Here is a 19,160-nt window from a genome sequence, read left to right as displayed (position 1 = left end):
GGTCGCCGGGAACTCCTCAGGCAGAGTCGTTCCTTCCACTTTCTCCAGGTAGAGACTCTAGGCCTATCAGCGGCCACATAGGACCGCTCTGCTGCCTGACCAAACTGGGAGATTCGAAAGATCAGACGGAACTAAACAAGAGTCGAACAGAAAACTTGATGCTACGTAATTCCTCTATCTACAGCTATCTTGCTGCTCATCGTCTTCGCTGAGGGACGGCTGATGTATTCCACCAGGCCCAAAGGGGGGAGGGGGGGCGGAGGAGAATCCATACCATGACATTCGCAATTGTAATCCAGCCCTCCTTCTTCTCCATATTCCACATACTCCATCGCTCGGGGGTTATAGTCTTGAGGGGTAGTGGTTTTGGGATCTTGATGTGGTTGTTTACTTAGTCCTGAGCTCATCCATTTTCCATAAACAGTCAAAAGAAGTTTTTTCCTTTTTTGCTTAGGCAGTCTCCTTCTTCTCCTTCTCCTTGGCCTCCTCCTTGGCGTCCTCCTTAGTCTCCTCCTTGGTCTCCTCCTTGGTCTCCTCAGTCTTCTCGGCAGCGGCCTCAGCAGCCAGTCTCAGGGCCTCGTTCTCCTTCTGGGCCTTGATGAAGGCATCCTTGAACTGGTTGGCATTGTCCGAGTTGGCGAAGCGGATGGCAAGAGTGACAGCCTCGGGCTCACCCTCGCTGACATCGGCGGAGGCGTTCCACACCCAGCTGCGGTCAGAGCCAACGTTGGGGGAAAGCTTCATCTCGGGCACAACTACATCACATGTGAGTCTCCAAAGTTAACGGACATAGCCTTCAGGGGAAAAACATACTGTAGTGGTTGGCGCAAACCTTGAGGGTCTGATCACGACGCATGATCAACCGGGTCTTGCCATTCTCCTTGTGCTTGAGCAGACGGACATCGCCAGTCCCGCGCTCCTTCCACTCGCGGGTCTCAGCAACATACTTGAACAGCTTGGCGCGCATCTTGAACACCTGCTCCTCCGACTCCTCGTTGGTCTTGACCTCGACCTTCTCGGTCAGGCGGATGACTGGCTCGAAATGGACATCCTCCGACTCGGGGGCCTGGTCCTCATCGGCGGCAGCAGCAGCCGCAGCCTCGCGCTGAGCCTTGGCACTGCCAGAGTTGTCACCGCGGTCCTCCTCCTCCTTCTTTTCCTTCTTAGCACCGCCGCCAAACATGGAGAAAACAGACGAAGAAGTGACGGGCTTCTGCTCCTCAGCGGCAGGGGCGGCAACCTCCTCGACGGGCTTGGTCTCGTTCTCGGGGGCAGACATCTTTGCGGTTTGTGGTGGTTTGTAGAAGTTGACCGTGGTACAAAAAGTGGAGGGGAAGAAGAAAAAAAAGAGCTGCTAATAATCTGGATATAGCACAGCATACTCGTCAGCGCTTATCGATACAATCGTGATGAACGACCCCGCCACGGAGCGCAAGTTCTTTGCCGGGCACATATGAGCGGAAGTGCAGTATATTGGGAGAGCCATTCCAAAATGTAACCCGACGTCGACGTCGACAACTCGATATCGTAACCGCAAGGGTTGCCGAGGGCAGAGCACAAAAATGCTTCCCCATGTTGTTGCTTTCCCCTCCCCCGCCATCCATCGAAGGCGCGCGCGATCTTGCAACAAGGCGGGGTCGATTTCCCTAAGCAACACCAGACTCATTGGATCGCTTGATGCCGCCGTGTCGATAAGGCCCATTCTCATGCTGGCAAAGACCTTCGACACCAAAAATAAAGGAGGAGCAATGGAAAATGTGTGTACGTACCAGATGTTGGGTATCCGCGAGCTTCTTTGCACAAGACGCGCGCGCGAGAGAGAGAGGGAGAGAGAGAGAGAGAGGTGTGATGTGATGGGGTGGTGCTGGAGTGGACTTTTTAGGATGTTAATGGTAGAAGTGGGTGGCTGTTGCCCGTCTAGAAAGGAAACAAGTGGATAAGTTTTTTAGTAAATTTAGCTTGGGGAGGCACAGGCAGAGCAACCGCTGGAGCAGCTCTCTCTTCAGGCTCAGTCAGTTCAGTCAGTCACAGTCACAGCAGCAGTGCGAGGCAGCAGGCAAGCGTGGGGTTGGGAAAGATGGAACCCGACCGAAAAATGATGATTGTTGCCCCTCCCCCTCTCACAACGGTGGGGCTTTCACCTACTGATTGGGTAGCAATTGCTTGGTTCGAAATGCAGGTTAGGCTCCATCGTGGTGAAGGCCCGTGCGTCAGTGAAGGGTGGGGTCATGATATACCTCTTGGCACAAGTTCCGAGTTCCAGCCCAACGACGACAGCCCCTGAGGCAGCCCCTGAATCCGGCATTTGATCCATCTATCGAAGAGCATATCAAAGTTGCACAGTCAAATGTTCACAATCAACAGCCTGACACCATGCCCAACTCACTTCACTACCCATCTTGCAATCAAAAGCTTACAAGTACACTGCATTTTCACGTGTGGTACAAGGCAACAACAACAACGCATTGGTCTATGAGCTGCCAAAGCAAGCAAGCTGTCTGATATCATCATCATGGCTTTCCATTATCTCTCTGGCCACGTAGAAATAGTAAAAAAAAGACAAAAGTAAAACACAGTGTGAAGTCCATAAGCATAGCCAAACCAACTACAAATCAAAAACCAACGCAGCCTCAAAACGCCCGTCCAAAATAACCCTTCACCGCCAGCTGTCTGGTTTCCCATGCCATATCGATATGCCCGGTGGTAGGCGAATGTTCCTCCCTTTCCGTTTACCGTCCTGTAGCCCCAGCCGGTCCCATCGCGAGCCAAAAAAATAAAAACACAAAAGCAAAATAACCTCCCATATTATTATTCAACGCATAATCTTCTTCATCCACCCGTTGCCCCGGCTGATGTCCTTAGCCATGTGACCTGCCGTCTGACAACGGCTCTTGAAAGGCAACCATGACTTGCCACAGACTTCCGTACCAGACGCGCCCTTCTCAAAGGCCTGGGCCCTAGCCAGCTCGTCCTGCCTCATCTTGAGAAAGCGAGTTGCGTTTCGCTGGTAGGCATCGTGTTCCTCCATCTTCCCCTGCGCCTTGAGCCAGAGAAGCTTCGACCGGATTTGAGCTTGGAGGACAGACAACTCGGCATGTTCCTGAAGCTGTCCTGCTGACCAAGTAAGCTGCTCCTTTGCCCAGCTCCCAGCAGATTTGCCAGCCTCCAAAGCATGCTTAAAAGCATTGGCGACGGCTCCCTCGCCCACCTGGGATGTCGCACCATCCACACCGGATGACACTTTCTTCATCACGTCCTGCAACATGTGCAAGCCCGCCCCAAATGCGTCCGCCATACCAGTCTTCCCCAGATCAACCTCAAAGGTTTCATTGATCTTAGGCTTCCGAGTGGAGACGATGGTCACATTGACCGCGCCCCAGGCATCCTTTGGTTGAAGCTTGATGAGGAGGCCTTGGTCCACGGAGCTGATGTCTTTCTCAAGACAGACACCGCCGCGGCACACATTGAGGTTGATGCCATTTGGCAGTAGGCGGCGAGCCTTGTGATTCGAAGGAACACACACCAAAATCTCGCTGGCACCGGCAATGCTGGCGGAAAGCGCAATATTCTTGGCAGGAGCTGGCTTCTTTATCTCCTGCTTTTGCGGCTCCGGTTGAGCGGGAGCCAGTGACCGGTCAGACAAGAGGCCAGCATAAGAGAGAGCAGACGCGAAAGAGCTAGTTAGTGGTGCTGTTTGACTGATTTCGACAGTCCTGGTCTCCGTGAGGCTAACGACAACTGTCTTGGTGGTTGTTAACACGCCAGCTGAAGTGCTCTTTGTCGACAAGGGGCTAGCCGCGCAAACTGGGGTAGAGCCAAGGTTGGCAGCAAGTGGCACTTGCGTGGATGGGGCGACAGATGACGATGGGTACCGAGCAAAAAGTGATATGAGGTAGGGGGAAAAGAGAGCCAGAAAGAGGGGCACGAGGAAAGGAAGAAGACGTTGAGGACCACCGCGCTCCACGAACTTTGCCCAGCTATCCCTGGCTGCATCAAGAGCCTCCACAATCTGTAGCCGGGGCATGTTCTTCTTGGGTGTCTCGACTTCAATGAACGATTCCTCCTCTGGCTCCGACAGTCCGGTGAGATAGGCCAGGTTGCGGTTCATTTGGCGAGCGTCGATATCGTTGAAGGATGCAAGGTCAATGGGGAAGCGCAGGGGGGCCAGTTGCCTGTCGGGGTCTCGAGATTCCAAGCAAAGATGGATAGCATGCTCGTTCACATAATCATTCCAACTGCCCGTGTTGCACTTGGCAAAGTCCTGCGCTTCCGAGATAAAAATGGACGGGACGCGGTGCCGACTCAAGAAGTTCCACGCAGCGTCTCTTGTCCGCTCCGCCTCGGCGTCGTCTTTCTGGCTGCAATAAAAGAAGGCGATGTGTGGCAGAATGTATCTAGGCTGGATGGAATTGCCGCCAGGCGAGGATATGGACGTGTATACCTTGTCGTGCTCCACGGTAATGGTGTACACTGTGTCTGAGGGGAACGAGGATCCCTCGTAGATGACCTCTTCAGCTGATGTGCAGTGCTCGACTTTGATTTGACACGGCGAGGCGTGCATGAGATCAAGCTCGGGTGAGGAACCGAAAGATGAAATGGGGACAATATTGTAGACTCCTTCCCTGTCTTGGTTGCTGTGATCCTGATCCTCGTCGCTGGTATTGGGGGAGGCCCAAATAGCATTGCAAGTTTTGAGCACGACAGCCCGTTGAGCCTCAGGTCGGCCCACGTAGAGGACACGAAGGGGTTTCTTGGTCGAAAGGTGAGCTTGGGACATAGTCTGACGAATAGTGGCCACAAGGCGCTTGGGCTGTTGCGACAAATCTAGTTGAGCTGCCAGAGAAGCCGAGTCGTGCTCATTATACTCCCGCACGGCATGCTTCGCCGAGATCTTCTCGAGCATCAGAGGCTCGTCACCATCGTCTTCCTGAAACTCGATTGCCCGCACGACAACACCAGACCCCTCAGAGGACGAGCCACACTTCAGTGCGGATGCGGGGAGCTGTGTAGAAGGGTTCCCCAGCGCCTCATCCGTATACCTGATCGAGGAAGCATGTGAAGAATTACCGACCTCCTCGTCGTCTTCTTCATCGTCAACATCTTCTTCCTCCTCCACTTCACCATCGGACTCGCTCGTATAATGGTGGTCCGAACCACCCAAGCTATGGACGTCGTCAGACCGACCAGCGCAGAGAGAGCTTGTGGATTCGGTCAAGCGGCCATCTTGGCTCTCGGAATCGGTGGTGTCGGCGGGGTTGATTATCTCATAGGCCGAGTCGGCCAGATTGGTCGGCTCTAAAGCGGTCGCCTTCATGATGTCGGGCGAGCTCCTGGAAATCCAGTTGGCAAGATCTTGACTGCCTTGAGGTTTGGGGAACCGAAGAGCCGGCGACGATGGTGTGAGGTCGTCGTCTGGCGTAGAACTGCAAGTGTTGAAGATAGGTCGAGTGTTGTCTCTGGTCTCGGTGCCAACGGCGGGGTTAAATGGGGGGAATTCGATGGTCTGCTGTTCCATCATGAACGATGTGTGTCAGCCTGCACAGGTAATGTCATAACCCGACGTCCGAACCCGAGACTGCTGGCGGGGACAGTCGAGGCAAACAAAACAAGCGAGGAAGGCAAACTGAGAGCCGACCAAAAGTTGAAGTTGAAGTAAGTGTTGGTAATGTGTAGTGAGGGAGGGGCAGGCAGGCAGGGTATGGGAGGCGAGGCTCAAGGTGGGGGAGCGTCCAATGCGGAAGGAAGGAAAGTGAAGCAGAGTAATAGGGTAGGCAAGGAAGCACTCGGAAGACGGCGGAGAGTGGGTGACTGAAACTGGGCCGGGCGTGAAAGAAAAAGACCACTTGACGTCCCAAAACTCAGACGCGTGAATTAAACTAACTTTTATTCAACACTGCGGTTTCCTTTCACCTTGCTCTTTCCAGGTTCCTTGGGGGCACTAAAAAGCCAGACTTTGTTGCGGTTCGCAGTTTGGGTTTCTGCCTGCGCCCCGGGCCAGAGCTGCCTTACACTGGGCTGCGAGGTGGGGAAGGAGGCAAGTCGTGTCAGCCTGTGAATGAGCTCCGGGGACCTGGTGGCAGCTGTCAGGACGACAATGAAGTCGAATGAAAACGGACAGCACGACACGACTAGTCAGGGCGTGTTGGTCCGGGTCGCCAGTGGAAAGCAACAAGTCGCATTCGGCTGCTGTTGGATGGGGGAAGCAGAGAGAGAGAGAGAGAGAGAGAGAGAGAGTGGTATGGAAGGAGGCAGGTGATGAAGTGGGAGAGTGGAGGAGAGCAAACGCAGGTCTCTCGACAACGTGGGACAGAGTGGGATAGCCCAGAATGGATGGGTAGATGAGAAGATAAGCTGTGCCTACACCTCAGGCTGCATAATTCGTCTTTGTCCCGAGACTGCTCTGGGTTGGAGCCTACCTATAAGTTGAGGTGCCGCTGGCTATCACAAGACGCGGCCTGCCCCTCATCGAGCTGTTAGCTCATTGCGGGGTTTGACCAAGCTCAGGGAATAAGGTACGGGGAGCACGTCGGGTGCTGGACATGTCCAAGGCTCCAAATTCTCACCATGAGGCGGCAAATTTTGTTGAGAGCTCTGTTTGTCCCTCCAAGGTCCTCTGTTTACAACGAGTCTGCAATCAAAATCCCTACCAAGAGATGCATTCTCGCTCTTGGAACTACCGACTTACACGACCCCCTCCGGGATAGAAGCTCCACGATGGTTGTCCCCACTATGACCGCAGACAGTGGGGCCGAATCCTCACCCAACCAAAGCTAAATTCGAGGTCAACCCCAAGCCACCGTCGTGTCCGGATCACAGGCTCGCCAGATATCGAATTTGACGCCACAGGCAACAAATCACTCAGTGGAGATGAATCATCACTCCTTTCCGTCGACTTCAATGCTCGGCCACGACTTTCATGAACGCGGTTGATTGCTCCCTGCCGTCATATCAGTTCAAACCGAGCGCTCCACCGTCATCGTTATCAACATCAATCTCCCATCCCCACATTACACCTTGACATCACGTTAGATGGCAATGAGGGGAATCACAGTACAGTACCGATGCGGGGTGGTGGTGGTGGAAGCGAATGGTGAAGGTGATGATGTTCCTCAGTTTCAATATGTGATACACCTGACTGCACCTATCCGCCTGCACACAGCGAGACCTGCTGGCGCTCCCGCTTCCTAGTAATACAGCAGCTCAAATACAGAGAGACCAAGAGACTAATGCAAGAAGTTTAACCCAAACTGAAAAATGCCATTCCATCATTTTGCAAAAGATCGACCCTGAAGGGGAGCCTCGAGGTCGTGGTATCTTTGGTAGTCATCTCATAATATCTCGCATCTTCCCAACATGACCGTCATGTGTAAACCAGTAAGAGTAAAAGACGGGCGCGCCTCTGAGGTGGCCCCAGCCACCAAGTGAAAATAAAAGCCTCTCAACCCTTTCCCTGACTTGGATTTTCCAAGTGACCCAGACATGAACCTGCAAACCGTGACCCAGTGTCAACACCGAACTGGAAACCATACAAAAGAAAACCTGCCCAGACGCAATCACAAAATGTTGTGCTTGGTAAAGATCCTCTTGAGGGCATCCGTGTCGAAGTCATCCTCATCTGGGATCAACTCCAGTATGCCAGTCAGGTTCGCAAAAAGGTCGCCTTGGTTGCGGTAGGCCAGCACCGCCGGTACACCGGCGTTGTCGAATTCGATTTCCTCGTAGTGTACTTTGACAAACCGAACAGTGGGATGTGTTGAGACGAGGGGGACGAGGGCTGATTCGATTGCCGCTGATACTTCGCTCTGGTTATTGAGTTAGCACAAGCTTTTATCTAGCACGAGGACGGTTCAAACAAACCTGATGGTCATAGACAAACACCACAACAACCGTTTCCCTCCCAACCTTTTCTATCGAGTCCAGATAGCCAAGAGCATCAACCTCCTCGAAACGGCCATACATCCTGACGCTTGGGCTTGTCCTCCTGTTCCGCACAGGATTCCTGCTCTCCTCCTCCAGCTCTCTCTTTCTGCTTTCCCGCCAGCGGTTCAAGAACTCTTCCTCATCGGCGTCCTCAGCTCCGCTTGCGTCGCTGTCGGTCCCGCTGTGCCTGCCTCCTTCGAGACCAAAGACACTTCGGCGAACAGCGCGCGCCTTATCCTTCCAGGTCCGTTGCCGCGCATTCTCGTATGATCTTGCGTCGGCAATCACACCCTTCACACCAGTAGAATGGCCGTCGTCGAACGACGTTGGTGGGAGGCGCAACGCTGTGCGAGAGTCCATAGTAGGCATCCTCATGGCTTCGTCGATTTTCTGAGCGCGATACTGTTCCTCCTCGTCTTCGCTGTGGTCAGCTGCCTCTCTAGCAGCACTCGCTCTGTCTTCGGGGTGTATTCCGTCCAGTGAATCACGGCTATTCTTGTCGAGAAAAGCAGCGAATTCTTCTTGGGCCGGTGTAGGGTTCGACATGGTGGGCTAGAAGGGGGGGGAGCGAAGGACGTGTGAGCGCGGGGTGTGGTGAATTAATATTCGGGACAGCCTGAGCAATGACGGCCAGGTTTCAGGGGAGCGGGAAGGACTGCGTGTTGACAGGTAGGGCAGGCGGCTGCTGTGTACGGCGAGTCCGGTATTCGACAGGGGCCGCGGTGTCGCTAATCGAATATCCTATCACGGCACGGGAAGTTTGTGTGACTGTGTTCTTGAATGCTATGGGCGAAAAACAGGGTCGTGTGATGGGAAGGCCAGTTCGCTGGGGGAGAATAGCCGGTTGCAGACGATAGTTTCTGGGTATCAAACCACGCGGCGGCCGAATGCAACGTCAGGATGGGAGGCAATGGATGCCGAGCGTGGGATCGGTCGCTGGAGTGGAGGGTGAGAGGGTGCGCCGTGTCAGAAAAAGCAGGCAGCGAGAGTTCCAGAAGGCGACGGGAGAAGGGAAAGATGCTCAAAGGCTGGGCAAACATCAGCGGTTGCTGGAAGTGGGAACCACCTCACAAGTGGGATCGGCAAGGGGTTGAGGCAGGGGCTGCACGGGCTTCGCGCCCTGCACTCGTCGCGTGGTCGACAGGGATTGACAGCCCAACGAGAAAGGACGAAAAAGGATTTCGAGGATTCAGCTACACCTCATTCCAGCCTCTCAATCTCTTCCTACGGGAGATTTGCTTGACGGCGCGGAACTTTACAAACGTGGCGTGAGAGAGGCTTGGAGGGGCACGACGTTGAATGTTGAATGGCCAAGGGCGAACAACAATGGTTTGTGAGTTCTGATTCAGAGCGAGATGGAGCTGTTGGATAATCTTAGATAATCGCTATTATATGGTAAGAGTTCAAGCATCTTCAGCCCTCCTGGTTCCTGTTTCAAGCGGCCAATCGAACATTGGCGATATGGAGAACGTTCCGGCCTCGCCTACAAGTAACGAGTCGGTGAGAAGCACATTGCTAGTGACTTGAATTGAGGGGATTGCGGAGCAAAGCGCAGCATCTTTCGGCAGAACAAACCACCCTCGTGGAGGTTAGTGTGTAGGGCCAGAACGTGCGACCCCAGGCCGAGGATCTCCAGGGATTTCGACGGCATTCAAAGATTTCCGATCTATGGGAATTTCTGCATTGCTGAGGCTGAGCTTCATGCATATTATTTCCACACTCCCTCAAGGAGAACCCGAGGGCGAGGATCCTGAATCCTCCTCCTGTGCTCCATACAATACATCAAACACGGAAGAACACTGTTCAAGGCTCTATGGTTCCTCCGAACAACCAAATCAAACGTCATGTTCACTATAACACTACTCACTGCCCAACAGTTTGCTTCCTCATCAGCCGAATGAATGATCTCATACGAGGCAAGATCTCGGTGCCGAGTACGAACTCTTCGCCATCGGTAGCCGGCAAAAATCAGATCAACGTCCTGTTCCTGGCCAGATCTCCATCGCACACGTTTCATGCTGTGTTTCACTTTTTTTGCTTGCCCTTGTTTCCCCAGACCCCAGTCCGCACGATGCAGGAGAGTGGGGTTTATCCAGAAATCAGGTTTAGCGTGTTTCCACCCTGTCTGATTTTTTCCTTCCTTCCAGAAGCCTTCCATTTCGAGACGTGAAGCCTCCGAGACCACCGATGCCGTGGCCCTGAGCGTCACCGCCCGTATGGTTCCGCACCGGGCCTAAGCACGTCTCGATAGTACCTGCATAAGGATCATGTCACCTTCCCTGTATCTAAAAGGAGTTATTGGAATCTGCGGTCCTACGGATGAATGTGCTCAGCGCACAGGCCAGACACGGCGAGAAAGGTCGGTAGATGTCTGTCGAGTTCCGACGCTCAGGCTTCTTGTGGTATATGTAATGCATGATCCTGAAAATCTCAAGAACGGGACAACTTAACACGGTTCGTTCTCGGAGTTCGTGTTAGTCATACCCAAACCACCCGCATCATGACAATAGGGACTGTAAAGCGCCGATCTACAGTATCGTTTCCTTGAGTCTATCTCAAACAGTTGGGCGGGCGTCAGATACCTATCTCCATGGACCTCGGGCAGGATCTTCGTCGCGGAAGAACATCAAGGCATGAAGGATAGACATGACCCCACATGACATCAGCCAGCTTGCAAGAACGATCAGGTTCTTGAGCCGTTTGAATCAAGTTTGCCATCGGTGAACGCCGTGTCTTGGAAGGGATTTATTCCTAGGCTGGGACACCCTGATAACGGCTGACCAGGAACTGCACACCCTATGCTGAAGCATCCAAGCCAGTGGCAGTTAGTTCGCAAAAGTACATCGCCTCTAATAAGACCGCATTAAGACCAAGTATTCTTCCATGCCTTAGTTTCCACTCTCATGTGTAAGCACTGAGAGTAAACAATCTCAAGTAGTTGGCAATCTTCCCATCACAAAGTCATTATATCTCATAAAAGACTTCCACATTGCCAAATAATATGAGGTCACGGTCTTGTCCTAATGCCCATCTTGCCCCAGCACCTCAAGGCCCCGTACCATCATTTCAATATTCCCAGCAAACATTCGTACAAGCTTGGTCAGATCTATGCAGGCACCTCGGTCTAACTTCCAAAGATGGTTACAAGCTAGTTCTATATTCAAGTGCCTCAAGCTGGTGAAAGCACGACATTAAAACACCACGACAAAATCGATGGCCAGCTTATTACTACCATACAACGAGCCATAGGTATATCTCGTGGGCTCCGTTTACCTTCTGCATTGACAAGCCCAGTGTTTACGCAGAGCGAGGCTGGGATCTTCCGAGTCGAGTACTCAACTAAAATTTGGTCAAGGATGGTGGTACCGCAAAGCAAGTAGATAATTGATAACCATACCAGAGTACCTAGGTACCTAGGTGACTACGGTACGCATTGTTCGAGTATTTATGACAAGAGAGCTAATACGTCCCCAGAAGACGTTGAACGACCTGGAAAGGCGCTCAATATCTCGAAAGGGCTGTGGATTGAGCATAAGCTAGAGATCCGTTAAGCACAACGCCAAGACATAGACCCCAACACACAGTCTCCTGTTGCCAGAAAAGAAATACTGAAAATAACAAGTAGATAAATCCTCTACCAGAAATGACTGAAATCTCAGGGCTTTATGCATCTAGCTAGGTATTGGACCCAGCAGGGGAAAACGAGCTTGATAAGCAAGGTAGGTAGATATCCAACGATACCCCCCGTCGGAAGCCATAATCCTCCAAGAGATTCAGTTATTGTCTCATTGCTATCTCCTCATTATTATCCTGGTGGAGGGGACCGTATCAGTCCAGCATTCACCACCTTTCATACCTAGGCATACTCGACAAATCAGTGGGATGGTGCTATAAAACACAGGGCAGGTTGTTGCCGATCAAACACTCGTCCCTCGTTTGCTTTTTCTTCCTTCGTTTGTTTTGTGGTTTGTTGTCCATGCTCACAGGATCTCGCCAACATCAACTCTCTCCTTTTCGTCTCTCTCATCTAGAACGACGTCCTGGGAGTGTTGTTGAACTAGTATCTCTGCTCCTCCCCATCAGACTGCACTTTTATGGCGAAAATGTTCGTAGTACTTACCCACCAGGTTTCCAGAACGTTTACGCCAGAGCAAAAAAGACAACCACAGTGCTTTCCGAATGTAAGCATCAGCACACACAGCTTCATACGCATCAACCCATCATCAGTTTAAAACATCCATTGATCTACTACAATCCCACCCATTCCGCGCCCACCACGTTTCCTCTCCACGCCCTCCTCCCTTCTCCCGCCCCAAATCCTCCCCATACAAAACTCAAACAAAACAAAAAAGTTTAAAAAAAAAAAAAAAAAAAAAAGAACAAACCCCGCCAAGAACTATGGTGCAAGAGAAAATATCAAGTGGTGGTAATGTGTGTTAAGTGTGGTTAGTTAGCAAAGTTGTAGAAGAAAGGGGACACAGTAAGTTGTAAGTTAAAAAAAGACCAACAAAAATAAGAAAAATAAAAGATAATCAGCAAAAAAACACCCTTGGGGATCCCCCTCTCCCAGCAACGACAAAAAGTTCTTCTTTTTCCCCCACACCATAACCCATCCCAAACACCACCACTCTCAACTTCTCCCCCTTCCTTCCTTCGTTCTCTAACACCACCACTCCCCCAACCCCGTTTCCCTTGCTATCTCCCCTCCCTCCCTACCTATACAATCCTGTCCCTTGGGCCCTCAAGTTAGTTTCGTCAATAGCAAAAAAAAAGATCTTTTTTTGCAATAAAACAAACATTTAACCCCCGCACCGCAATAAAACATAAAAGCCAGGAGCCAGTTGAGTGAGAAGAACCCCAGTTTATACCACCCAAACACACACGAGAATAGGTGGACAACCGAGACTTTCGTGTTGTGTATGTATATGTGTGTGAGTGAGCGAGGGCGAGTTGTTGTTGTTGTTGTTGTTGTTGTTGTTATTGTGTCGTTGTGTGGCCAAAAGAAAAATGAAAAGCGCAGGGGGGGTAATATCGTGACTTCGTCCTGTGCAGTCCACGCCGGATCGGTGTGATTAAAAAAAGGGCGTGTGTCGACAGATTGAATTAGGAACAACATAATAGGGGCACTCGATTAATCCTCTCTTCTTTTAGGCGGCTCATTGGTGGGGGTCGGGTATCCATATGGGAGGACAGTTCGTTTATCGGCATCACACGGTTGGGCTTCTAGTAGGCCCAAACCTTGAGCTGTTGCGGTTGTTAGTATTTTGTTGAAAAGACATGGTGTCACAGATCCGGAAGATCGGAAGAGGTGAGGTCTTACGAAAGCGTCCCATGAACCGGTGCACAAACTTATACCGTCGTTGGAAACTCCCAAGCAGCTGACACGGTTTTCGTGGCCTACGAGAGAGCCAACCTTTTCACCCCGGGTAACATCCCAAACCTTATTACCGACGGTTAGCCTCACAAACTTTGCGCACGCAGGGGAATTTTTTTTTCTTTTTCGGTCTGTCCTACCTTGCACTCGAAATCATCATAACCAGCAAACAGCAGCCTGCCAGATACAGAGGTGGCCACCGAGGTGATACCGCACAGGATCGACTCGGACTATCAAGCCGCATTAGTATTGATAAGTTGCAAATTCAGACAAGACAGGGTTCGCTGCTCACCCCATAAAAGTTCAATTCCCTGTCGGCACGGATGTCGAATAATCGGCAGGTGGCATCATCGGAACCTGTTACAAAAGAGTGGCCGTCGGGGAAAAACTGGATGGCGTTGATGTCGGACTCGTGACCGGCAAACGTCTGCACGGCCTTGCCGGCGCGGATATCCCAAAGCTTAGCGAAGGCGTCGCAGGCACCCGAGATGAAAGTGTTTTGGTTTGTTGGGTTCAAGCTGATGCTCATGACATCTCCCAAGTGGTCGGCGAATTCGACCACCTTTGTGCCCGTCTCGATGTCCCACTTCATGCAAGTCATGTCGCCCGACGAGGTGAGGATGCTCCGGTCGTTGATGAAACGGCAGCAGGAAAGATAGCCGGCGTGGCCCGACAGTTCCCTGGCGACGCGCGTGGGCCCGTCACGGCTCTGGTTGAGGTTGTAGATGGAGCAGATGTTGTCGAGACCACCGCAGGCGACGTAGTTGCCGCTCGGGGCGTAGGCGCAGGTCATGACCCATGATGATCGGAGGGGGATGGCGTGCACCTTGTTTGTTGTGTAGGCGTCCCAGATGATGAGCTTGCCGTCTTGTGAAGCAGAAACGAGGTGTCTTCGGTCGGTCGACCAGTGCATCGCATAGATCTTTGCGAGATGACCCTTCAGTGTCCTCTTCGTCCTCATCAGCTGGTTCTTTGGGATCTGCTCGTGGGCCTGGGCGGCGACGGCGCGGACTAGAGATGGCAAACATGATGGCGTAAGCAGCAGTTCATTCAATCGCACAAAGGGGGGCGCGGCGATGGCGGCGACGGTGTCGGGGGACACAGTCGGCAATCAATGGGCGACGGATGAACAAAATGTCATTCATTTACTCACGCGTCGTGTCGGCCAGCTCCTCCTTCTTTCTCTTGATTCTGTCCTTGAGAGTCTCAGCCTCGCGACGCGCCTGCTGGATGCGTGCCTGCATCGCCTCGGGCGATACATCGTTCGGTCGGCCTGGATCCATCTCTGCGGTGCTTTGCGGTGGTGGTCAATCGTCTCTGCAATGGGGCGGGGGGCCGATTGACGAATGGGCGCGCGCGGGTGGTGGCAGTCGACGACGATTGTCGATGTCGGCAGGATTGAGACAGCAGGTGCTAGTTTGGAGGTTAGGGTGTGGTTGAATGGATGCAGGAGTTCTCTTGGGGAAGAATGCGAGCTCCAGGGGTGGGTGTGCCGGGCCAGTAAAACAGCTAGGCAAGGGCCCGACGGTGCTGAATGAAATGACTATCGGAAAGCAAGTGGAGAGAGATGGGGGGGAGAGGCGAGCAAGAAGGGAGGCCCAAGCAGAGCAGAGCAGAGCAGAGCAGACAAGACAAGACAAGACAAGGGAAGACAAGACAAGACTACCGATCGCAACACTGGGGTTGCAATTCGCGAGATTCCCTTCCAGAGAATAGGAAATTGTCAAGTTTGGTCAACAATGGAGGTCGGGGGCAGGAAAAGGAGGGAGAGGAAGAAAAAAAAGAAGGGCAGCTCTCGGCTGGCTGGCGGACGGGAGGGTGACCGGCCAGTTTTGCGATTATTACCCAGCGCAACCTAGTCGTGTCTGGATTGGGAAGGGGGGCAGTGGTGGGTGAATCGACACCCTTGCACAGCGCCGTGGTGCTGGAACTGACTGCACTGCAGACCGCACTGGCCACAGACGTTGTTGAAGACTGATGATAGAAATGGATATCAGTTGTAATCAGACACTGCTTCTATCATTGGCCAGGAGTCTAGGTATTGCAGGTAGATTTTGGTATACTACTCCGTAGGTATTTTGGAGTCTTTTGATCACGGAGCCAAGCGAGGTGCATTCGGGTCCAGTGTCCGCCCAGTGCAGCAGCAGCAGCTGCCAGTAGTATCTTGCAATGTAATCTGCGGGAGCTTTTGGAAGCGACATGCACGGCAGAGCAGTAGCAGCAGCAGCAGCAGTAACAAATACCAGGCATCCGGCCGGGACGGTATTTACAAAGAACAATATCTCTGTATTCGTAGCAATGCCAGTGCCGGTCGGTAGCTCTCTCTCTCTCTCTCTCTCTCGATCACCCGGCGCGAACTGCAGGCTTTGAATTAAAGGTGGACTGGGTGGAGGAACCTAAGCTGCGGGATCGAACGAGCGACAAGGAGAAGGGGAGCTCTGTCCTGGTGGGGCCCATGCACCGACTTGGGCTTTCTCCTGCAGCCCGGACATTAGCTGTGCACGGGCCATTTCCAATCTGCTTGTAAGGTCCTCTTTTCTCTCTATCTCGAATTTCAATTTTCTACAGATAGAGATACGATCATCTGGAACACAGTGAGTTTTGTTCCTAACCCACCCAGATAATGCTGTGCCCCCAACTCCACGCCAATCAAGTCAATCGACAGGATAACTGTCCCTCTCCTCCGAGCGCCCGAGTCACCCAACCCGCGCATGGACGATGGAAAAGGGGCTTTTTCTGGTTGCTTGATAATCTACCCTGGCCATCCCCAATGCAAAGTCGTGGCGCACGCGGTTTAACATTGGCCGTGGGGAATGGGGATTGCAACATCCGGGCTTCTCCCAGCCTGCCTTTCTCGGTCAAATAACTTTTCTGCCACTGCCACTTCTCGATATGCCCATGATGCCTCACCTCACTCGGCCTACCGGCGCTGTCTGGTCTTGTTGGCATCTCTTGGCGAGTCATTACCGGGTGCTCTTCGATTTCTTCCCTCGGTCCTTTTGAACTCTTTCGACATGCTGCAGTGTACAAGGGAACTTTTGTAAAATGTCAAGAAAGTGCCGGCTGCCAGTTGGCACATAAAGCTGCATAATGTTCTAGATAGATCGGCATTCCTCCAAATGTGGCACCTGTCACGGTATCACCACCCGCTCGGCACCACCCGGGATCCGTACGGGGCCGCTGAGAGCGGAGGCGCTGCTGCTGATCATTGTGTACCTGGCTTGGCAACGACCTCGATGTTGAACTCATGATAACTTCACCTACCACGCCTTGGACAGCAACCTAAGTAATAGTGCACGCATAATATAGTGGCACTGCTCAACAGAATCATCAACCAACCCAATCAATGCCTGACGTTCAAAAGCACCTCACCCTCTTCGACAGCACAGCCTGCCCCATATCCAACTTTGAGCAGCCTCAGTGACTTCCACAACAACCCCTCCCCGCCAAACTCTCACAAGATGGACTTCATCTCCCTCCCCAAAATAGAGGTAGCCCCCCCCAATCAACCCCATCATTCCCAACCATCCACTAACAAACGACCCCCAGCTCCACGCCCACCTCTCCGGCTCCATCTCCCGCCAAACCCTCCACGAAATCTGGTCCCAAAAGCCATCCTCCTCCTCCTCCTCCTCCTCCTCCCTCCCCGACCCCCTGGTCGAAATGCCCCCAGGCAAACACGACTACGACCTCCAAACCTTCTTCCCCCTCTTCACCTCCTACATCTACACCCTCATCTCCGACCTCCCCTCCCTCCGCCACTCCACCCTCTCCGTCCTCCGCGACTTCCAGTCCGACGGCGTCGTCTACCTCGAACTCCGCACCACACCCCGCGCCATCCCTTCCGCCAACATCACCAAGCACCTCTACGTCCAGACCATCCTCGGCTGCATCGCCGAATTCGAGGCCGGGGAAGGGTGCACCCTCCGGACAAAGCTGATCCTCTCAGTCGACCGGAGGAACACCCTTGCCCAAGCGGAGGAGGTGCTAGAGCTCTGCAGGCAGTTCAAGGGGAGGGGCGTGGTGGGGATCGATCTGTGTGGGGATCCTGCTGTGGTTGACAACCTCAGATCTTTCACGCCCGTATTCCGACAGGCGGAAAGGGAAGGGTTGAAGGTCACGCTTCATTTTGCCGAGGCCGAGGTTTCTGGGACGGAGGAGGAGTTGGACTTGCTGCTGAGCTGGGGGCCGGAGAGGTTGGGGCATGTGATTCATTTGGGCGAGGGGGTTAAGCAGAAAGTGAGGGAGAGGAGGGGTGTGGGGTTGGAGTTGTGTCTGAGTTGTAATGTTCATGCTGGTATGGTTCGTGGGGGGTTTGAGGGGCAGTGAGTTTTCTTTGAGAGAGAAAGAGAGAGGAGACGAGATGCTGACGGGGAGAATAGTCACTTTGGGGAGTGGTGGAAGGTGGAGGAGGTGGTTGTTGTTTTAAGTGTAAGTCTTGGAACAAAAAGAGCTGGAGATTGAACCGCTGACAGACAACATGGATAGACCGACGACGTGGGCGTCTTTGGCAGCCCACTGTCCAACGAATACGCCCTGGTGGCCAAACACTTTGGCCTGGGCCGTCGGGAGATATGCAACCTCGCCCGAAAAGGCATCGACGTCATCTTTGGCGGCGAGGAAGAAAAGGAGAGGCTTCGAAAGATAATGTGGACCGAGTAGGTGACACTGCACCCATCAACTACTCCATTCCAAACCTAGCAGCCCCCCTCCCCCAATCTATGTCTATGTGCACCCTTCTACCTCCCCTCCCCCATCCCAACCCCCCCGTCAGCCCAAACCACCAAGTTCCCCGGCCTCTCCTCCATCTCCCCAAAAAACTTCACCACATCCCCCTCCTCATACCTCAAACTAAAATGCATCACCACCCAAACCACCCCAGGCCACCTCCTCACCACCCTTTCCAAATCACTCCACATGGTGTGCTTCGTCTTATCCGCCTGCTCCCTATGCTCCCGGCTCTCCCTCAAAAAACTGCACTCCGTAATCACAACCCTGACCCCCCGTTTCAAAAACCCATCCATCTCCCCCCCCTCCTCATACACCGCAGCAGTGGTGTCCCCCATGAAAGCAAAAACAGGCTGCTCTACCTCCCCCGTGATCTCCACCCCTTCCGTCCTCAACCTCTTGATCTCCTCCCCCTTCAAGCCCTGGTACTCAGGTTTCAGCTTGCTCGTCGTGGTGGAAAAGACGTAACCAATACTGGCCACAGTATGGTCACACCTCACAGCCGTGGCCTTCCACCTCTGCCCCTTCACATACCTCAACTCCGTTTCCTCCCCCGGCTTCATCGTCGTGATGGTGTACCTCCCCAACCTCCCCAACCTGCACTCCCCCTCGCCCTCCCCAAACCCAGTAAACCCCTTGTTCAGCAGCTGGCTCCCCTGCAAGAACTGCTCCAGCGGCCTGGCCATCTCCTCCGGGCAGTACAGCAACGGCGGGGTGTGAGGGGGGTCGGCCCTCAAGAAGGCAGGGGTGAGCAGGCAGTGGTCGGAATGTCCATGAGTGAGAAAGACATGCTTAGGTCGGTGAGCCCCCACCACCAGCCCAGCATCAAGAAGAAGATTCAGTTCGGGAATCACAAACGAGGTGTGCCATGCTGCGCGGGAGCGGCCGGTCAAGGTGAGCTGGTGGAACGGCCTGGGGAAGCGCCAGGTGAGGATGTCGGAACGGATGGATTGAGGCAGCGGGGTGGGGAAGTAGTCTGGTGGTGGGTTTGGCTTCGAGACCGGTGTGTTGTCTTTTTCTGATGGTGGTGGCATTTTCTTGTTTGTTTGTTGGTGGGATCTGATGATATTTTGGTGTAATTTTGGTGGCCATGGAAGGTGATGATGTATGTTTCTGTCAAGTGAATTCACTCAGATAA

The 19,160-nt window shown here is 53.0% G+C and overlaps 6 protein-coding genes across 6 annotated transcripts; 1 reads left to right on the top strand and 5 right to left on the bottom strand.

Moving 5' to 3' along the window:
• Positions 1 to 141: 141 nt before the first annotated feature.
• sbp1 (Ran GTPase binding protein Sbp1) lies at positions 142 to 1,279 on the bottom strand (the record flags this gene model as incomplete). The annotated part of the gene is made up of 2 exons (XM_062915650.1): positions 142 to 755; positions 814 to 1,279. The coding sequence occupies 2 exons, from the start codon at positions 1,277 to 1,279 to the stop codon at positions 451 to 453; spliced, it is 771 nt and encodes a 256-aa protein (XP_062761636.1). The 3' UTR covers positions 142 to 450.
• Positions 1,280 to 2,812: 1,533 nt separating this feature from the next.
• Positions 2,813 to 6,375, bottom strand: QC763_706590 (uncharacterized protein; the record flags this gene model as incomplete). The annotated part of the gene is made up of 3 exons (XM_062915649.1): positions 2,813 to 5,506; positions 5,911 to 6,070; positions 6,362 to 6,375. The coding sequence occupies 3 exons, from the start codon at positions 6,373 to 6,375 to the stop codon at positions 2,813 to 2,815; spliced, it is 2,868 nt and encodes a 955-aa protein (XP_062761635.1).
• A 588-nt stretch (positions 6,376 to 6,963) lies between these two features.
• On the bottom strand, positions 6,964 to 9,520 carry QC763_706580 (uncharacterized protein). Its single transcript, XM_062915648.1, has 2 exons — positions 7,858 to 9,520; positions 6,964 to 7,802 (listed from the first exon to the last, which is right to left on the bottom strand). The coding sequence occupies exons 1-2, from the start codon at positions 8,464 to 8,466 to the stop codon at positions 7,554 to 7,556; spliced, it is 858 nt and encodes a 285-aa protein (XP_062761634.1). The 5' UTR covers positions 8,467 to 9,520; the 3' UTR covers positions 6,964 to 7,553.
• Positions 9,521 to 12,620: 3,100 nt separating this feature from the next.
• STE4 (G protein subunit beta) lies at positions 12,621 to 15,450 on the bottom strand. Its single transcript, XM_062915647.1, has 5 exons — positions 14,448 to 15,450; positions 13,587 to 14,305; positions 13,435 to 13,524; positions 13,241 to 13,360; positions 12,621 to 13,164 (listed from the first exon to the last, which is right to left on the bottom strand). Exons 1-5 carry the CDS (start codon positions 14,575 to 14,577, stop codon positions 13,144 to 13,146), a joined length of 1,080 nt encoding a protein of 359 aa, XP_062761633.1. The 5' UTR covers positions 14,578 to 15,450; the 3' UTR covers positions 12,621 to 13,143.
• QC763_706560 (uncharacterized protein) lies at positions 13,375 to 18,047 on the top strand. Its single transcript, XM_062915646.1, is given in 5 exon segments — positions 13,375 to 15,624; positions 15,635 to 16,785; positions 16,844 to 17,619; positions 17,677 to 17,725; positions 17,783 to 18,047. 4 exon segments carry the CDS (start codon positions 16,756 to 16,758, stop codon positions 17,954 to 17,956), a joined length of 1,029 nt encoding a protein of 342 aa, XP_062761632.1. The 5' UTR covers positions 13,375 to 15,624; positions 15,635 to 16,755; the 3' UTR covers positions 17,957 to 18,047.
• Positions 18,034 to 19,056, bottom strand: QC763_706550 (uncharacterized protein; the record flags this gene model as incomplete). Its single annotated transcript, XM_062915645.1, has 1 exon — positions 18,034 to 19,056. One exon carries the CDS (start codon positions 19,054 to 19,056, stop codon positions 18,034 to 18,036), a length of 1,023 nt encoding a protein of 340 aa, XP_062761631.1.
• Between the last annotated feature and the right edge of the window lie 104 nt (positions 19,057 to 19,160).

Source organism: Podospora pseudopauciseta (assembly GCF_035222475.1).
Source record: "Podospora pseudopauciseta strain CBS 411.78 chromosome 7 map unlocalized CBS411.78m_7, whole genome shotgun sequence".
Taxonomy (NCBI): domain Eukaryota; kingdom Fungi; phylum Ascomycota; class Sordariomycetes; order Sordariales; family Podosporaceae; genus Podospora; species Podospora pseudopauciseta.
The sequence above is the reverse complement of the archived record's forward strand: the minus strand, read 5'-3'. Positions and strand labels throughout refer to the sequence as shown.

Coding starts and splice junctions, on each gene's coding strand:
- QC763_706580 (XM_062915648.1), bottom strand. CDS start 8,466: ATGTCGAACCCTACACCGGCCCAAGAAGAATTCGCTGCTTTTCTCGAC. Junction 7,803..7,857: donor TGTTTGTCTATGACCATCAG/GTTTGTTTGAAC, acceptor CTCAATAACCAG/AGCGAAGTATCAGCGGCAAT.
- STE4 (XM_062915647.1), bottom strand. CDS start 14,577: ATGGATCCAGGCCGACCGAACGATGTATCGCCCGAGGCGATGCAGGCA. Junction 14,306..14,447: donor GGAGCTGGCCGACACGACGC/GTGAGTAAATGA, acceptor TGCCATCTCTAG/TCCGCGCCGTCGCCGCCCAG. Junction 13,361..13,434: donor ATGATGATTTCGAGTGCAAG/GTAGGACAGACC, acceptor GTCGGTAATAAG/GTTTGGGATGTTACCCGGGG.
- QC763_706560 (XM_062915646.1), top strand. CDS start 16,756: ATGGACTTCATCTCCCTCCCCAAAATAGAG. Junction 16,786..16,843: donor TCTCCCTCCCCAAAATAGAG/GTAGCCCCCCCC, acceptor AACGACCCCCAG/CTCCACGCCCACCTCTCCGG. Junction 17,726..17,782: donor AGGTGGTTGTTGTTTTAAGT/GTAAGTCTTGGA, acceptor CAACATGGATAG/ACCGACGACGTGGGCGTCTT.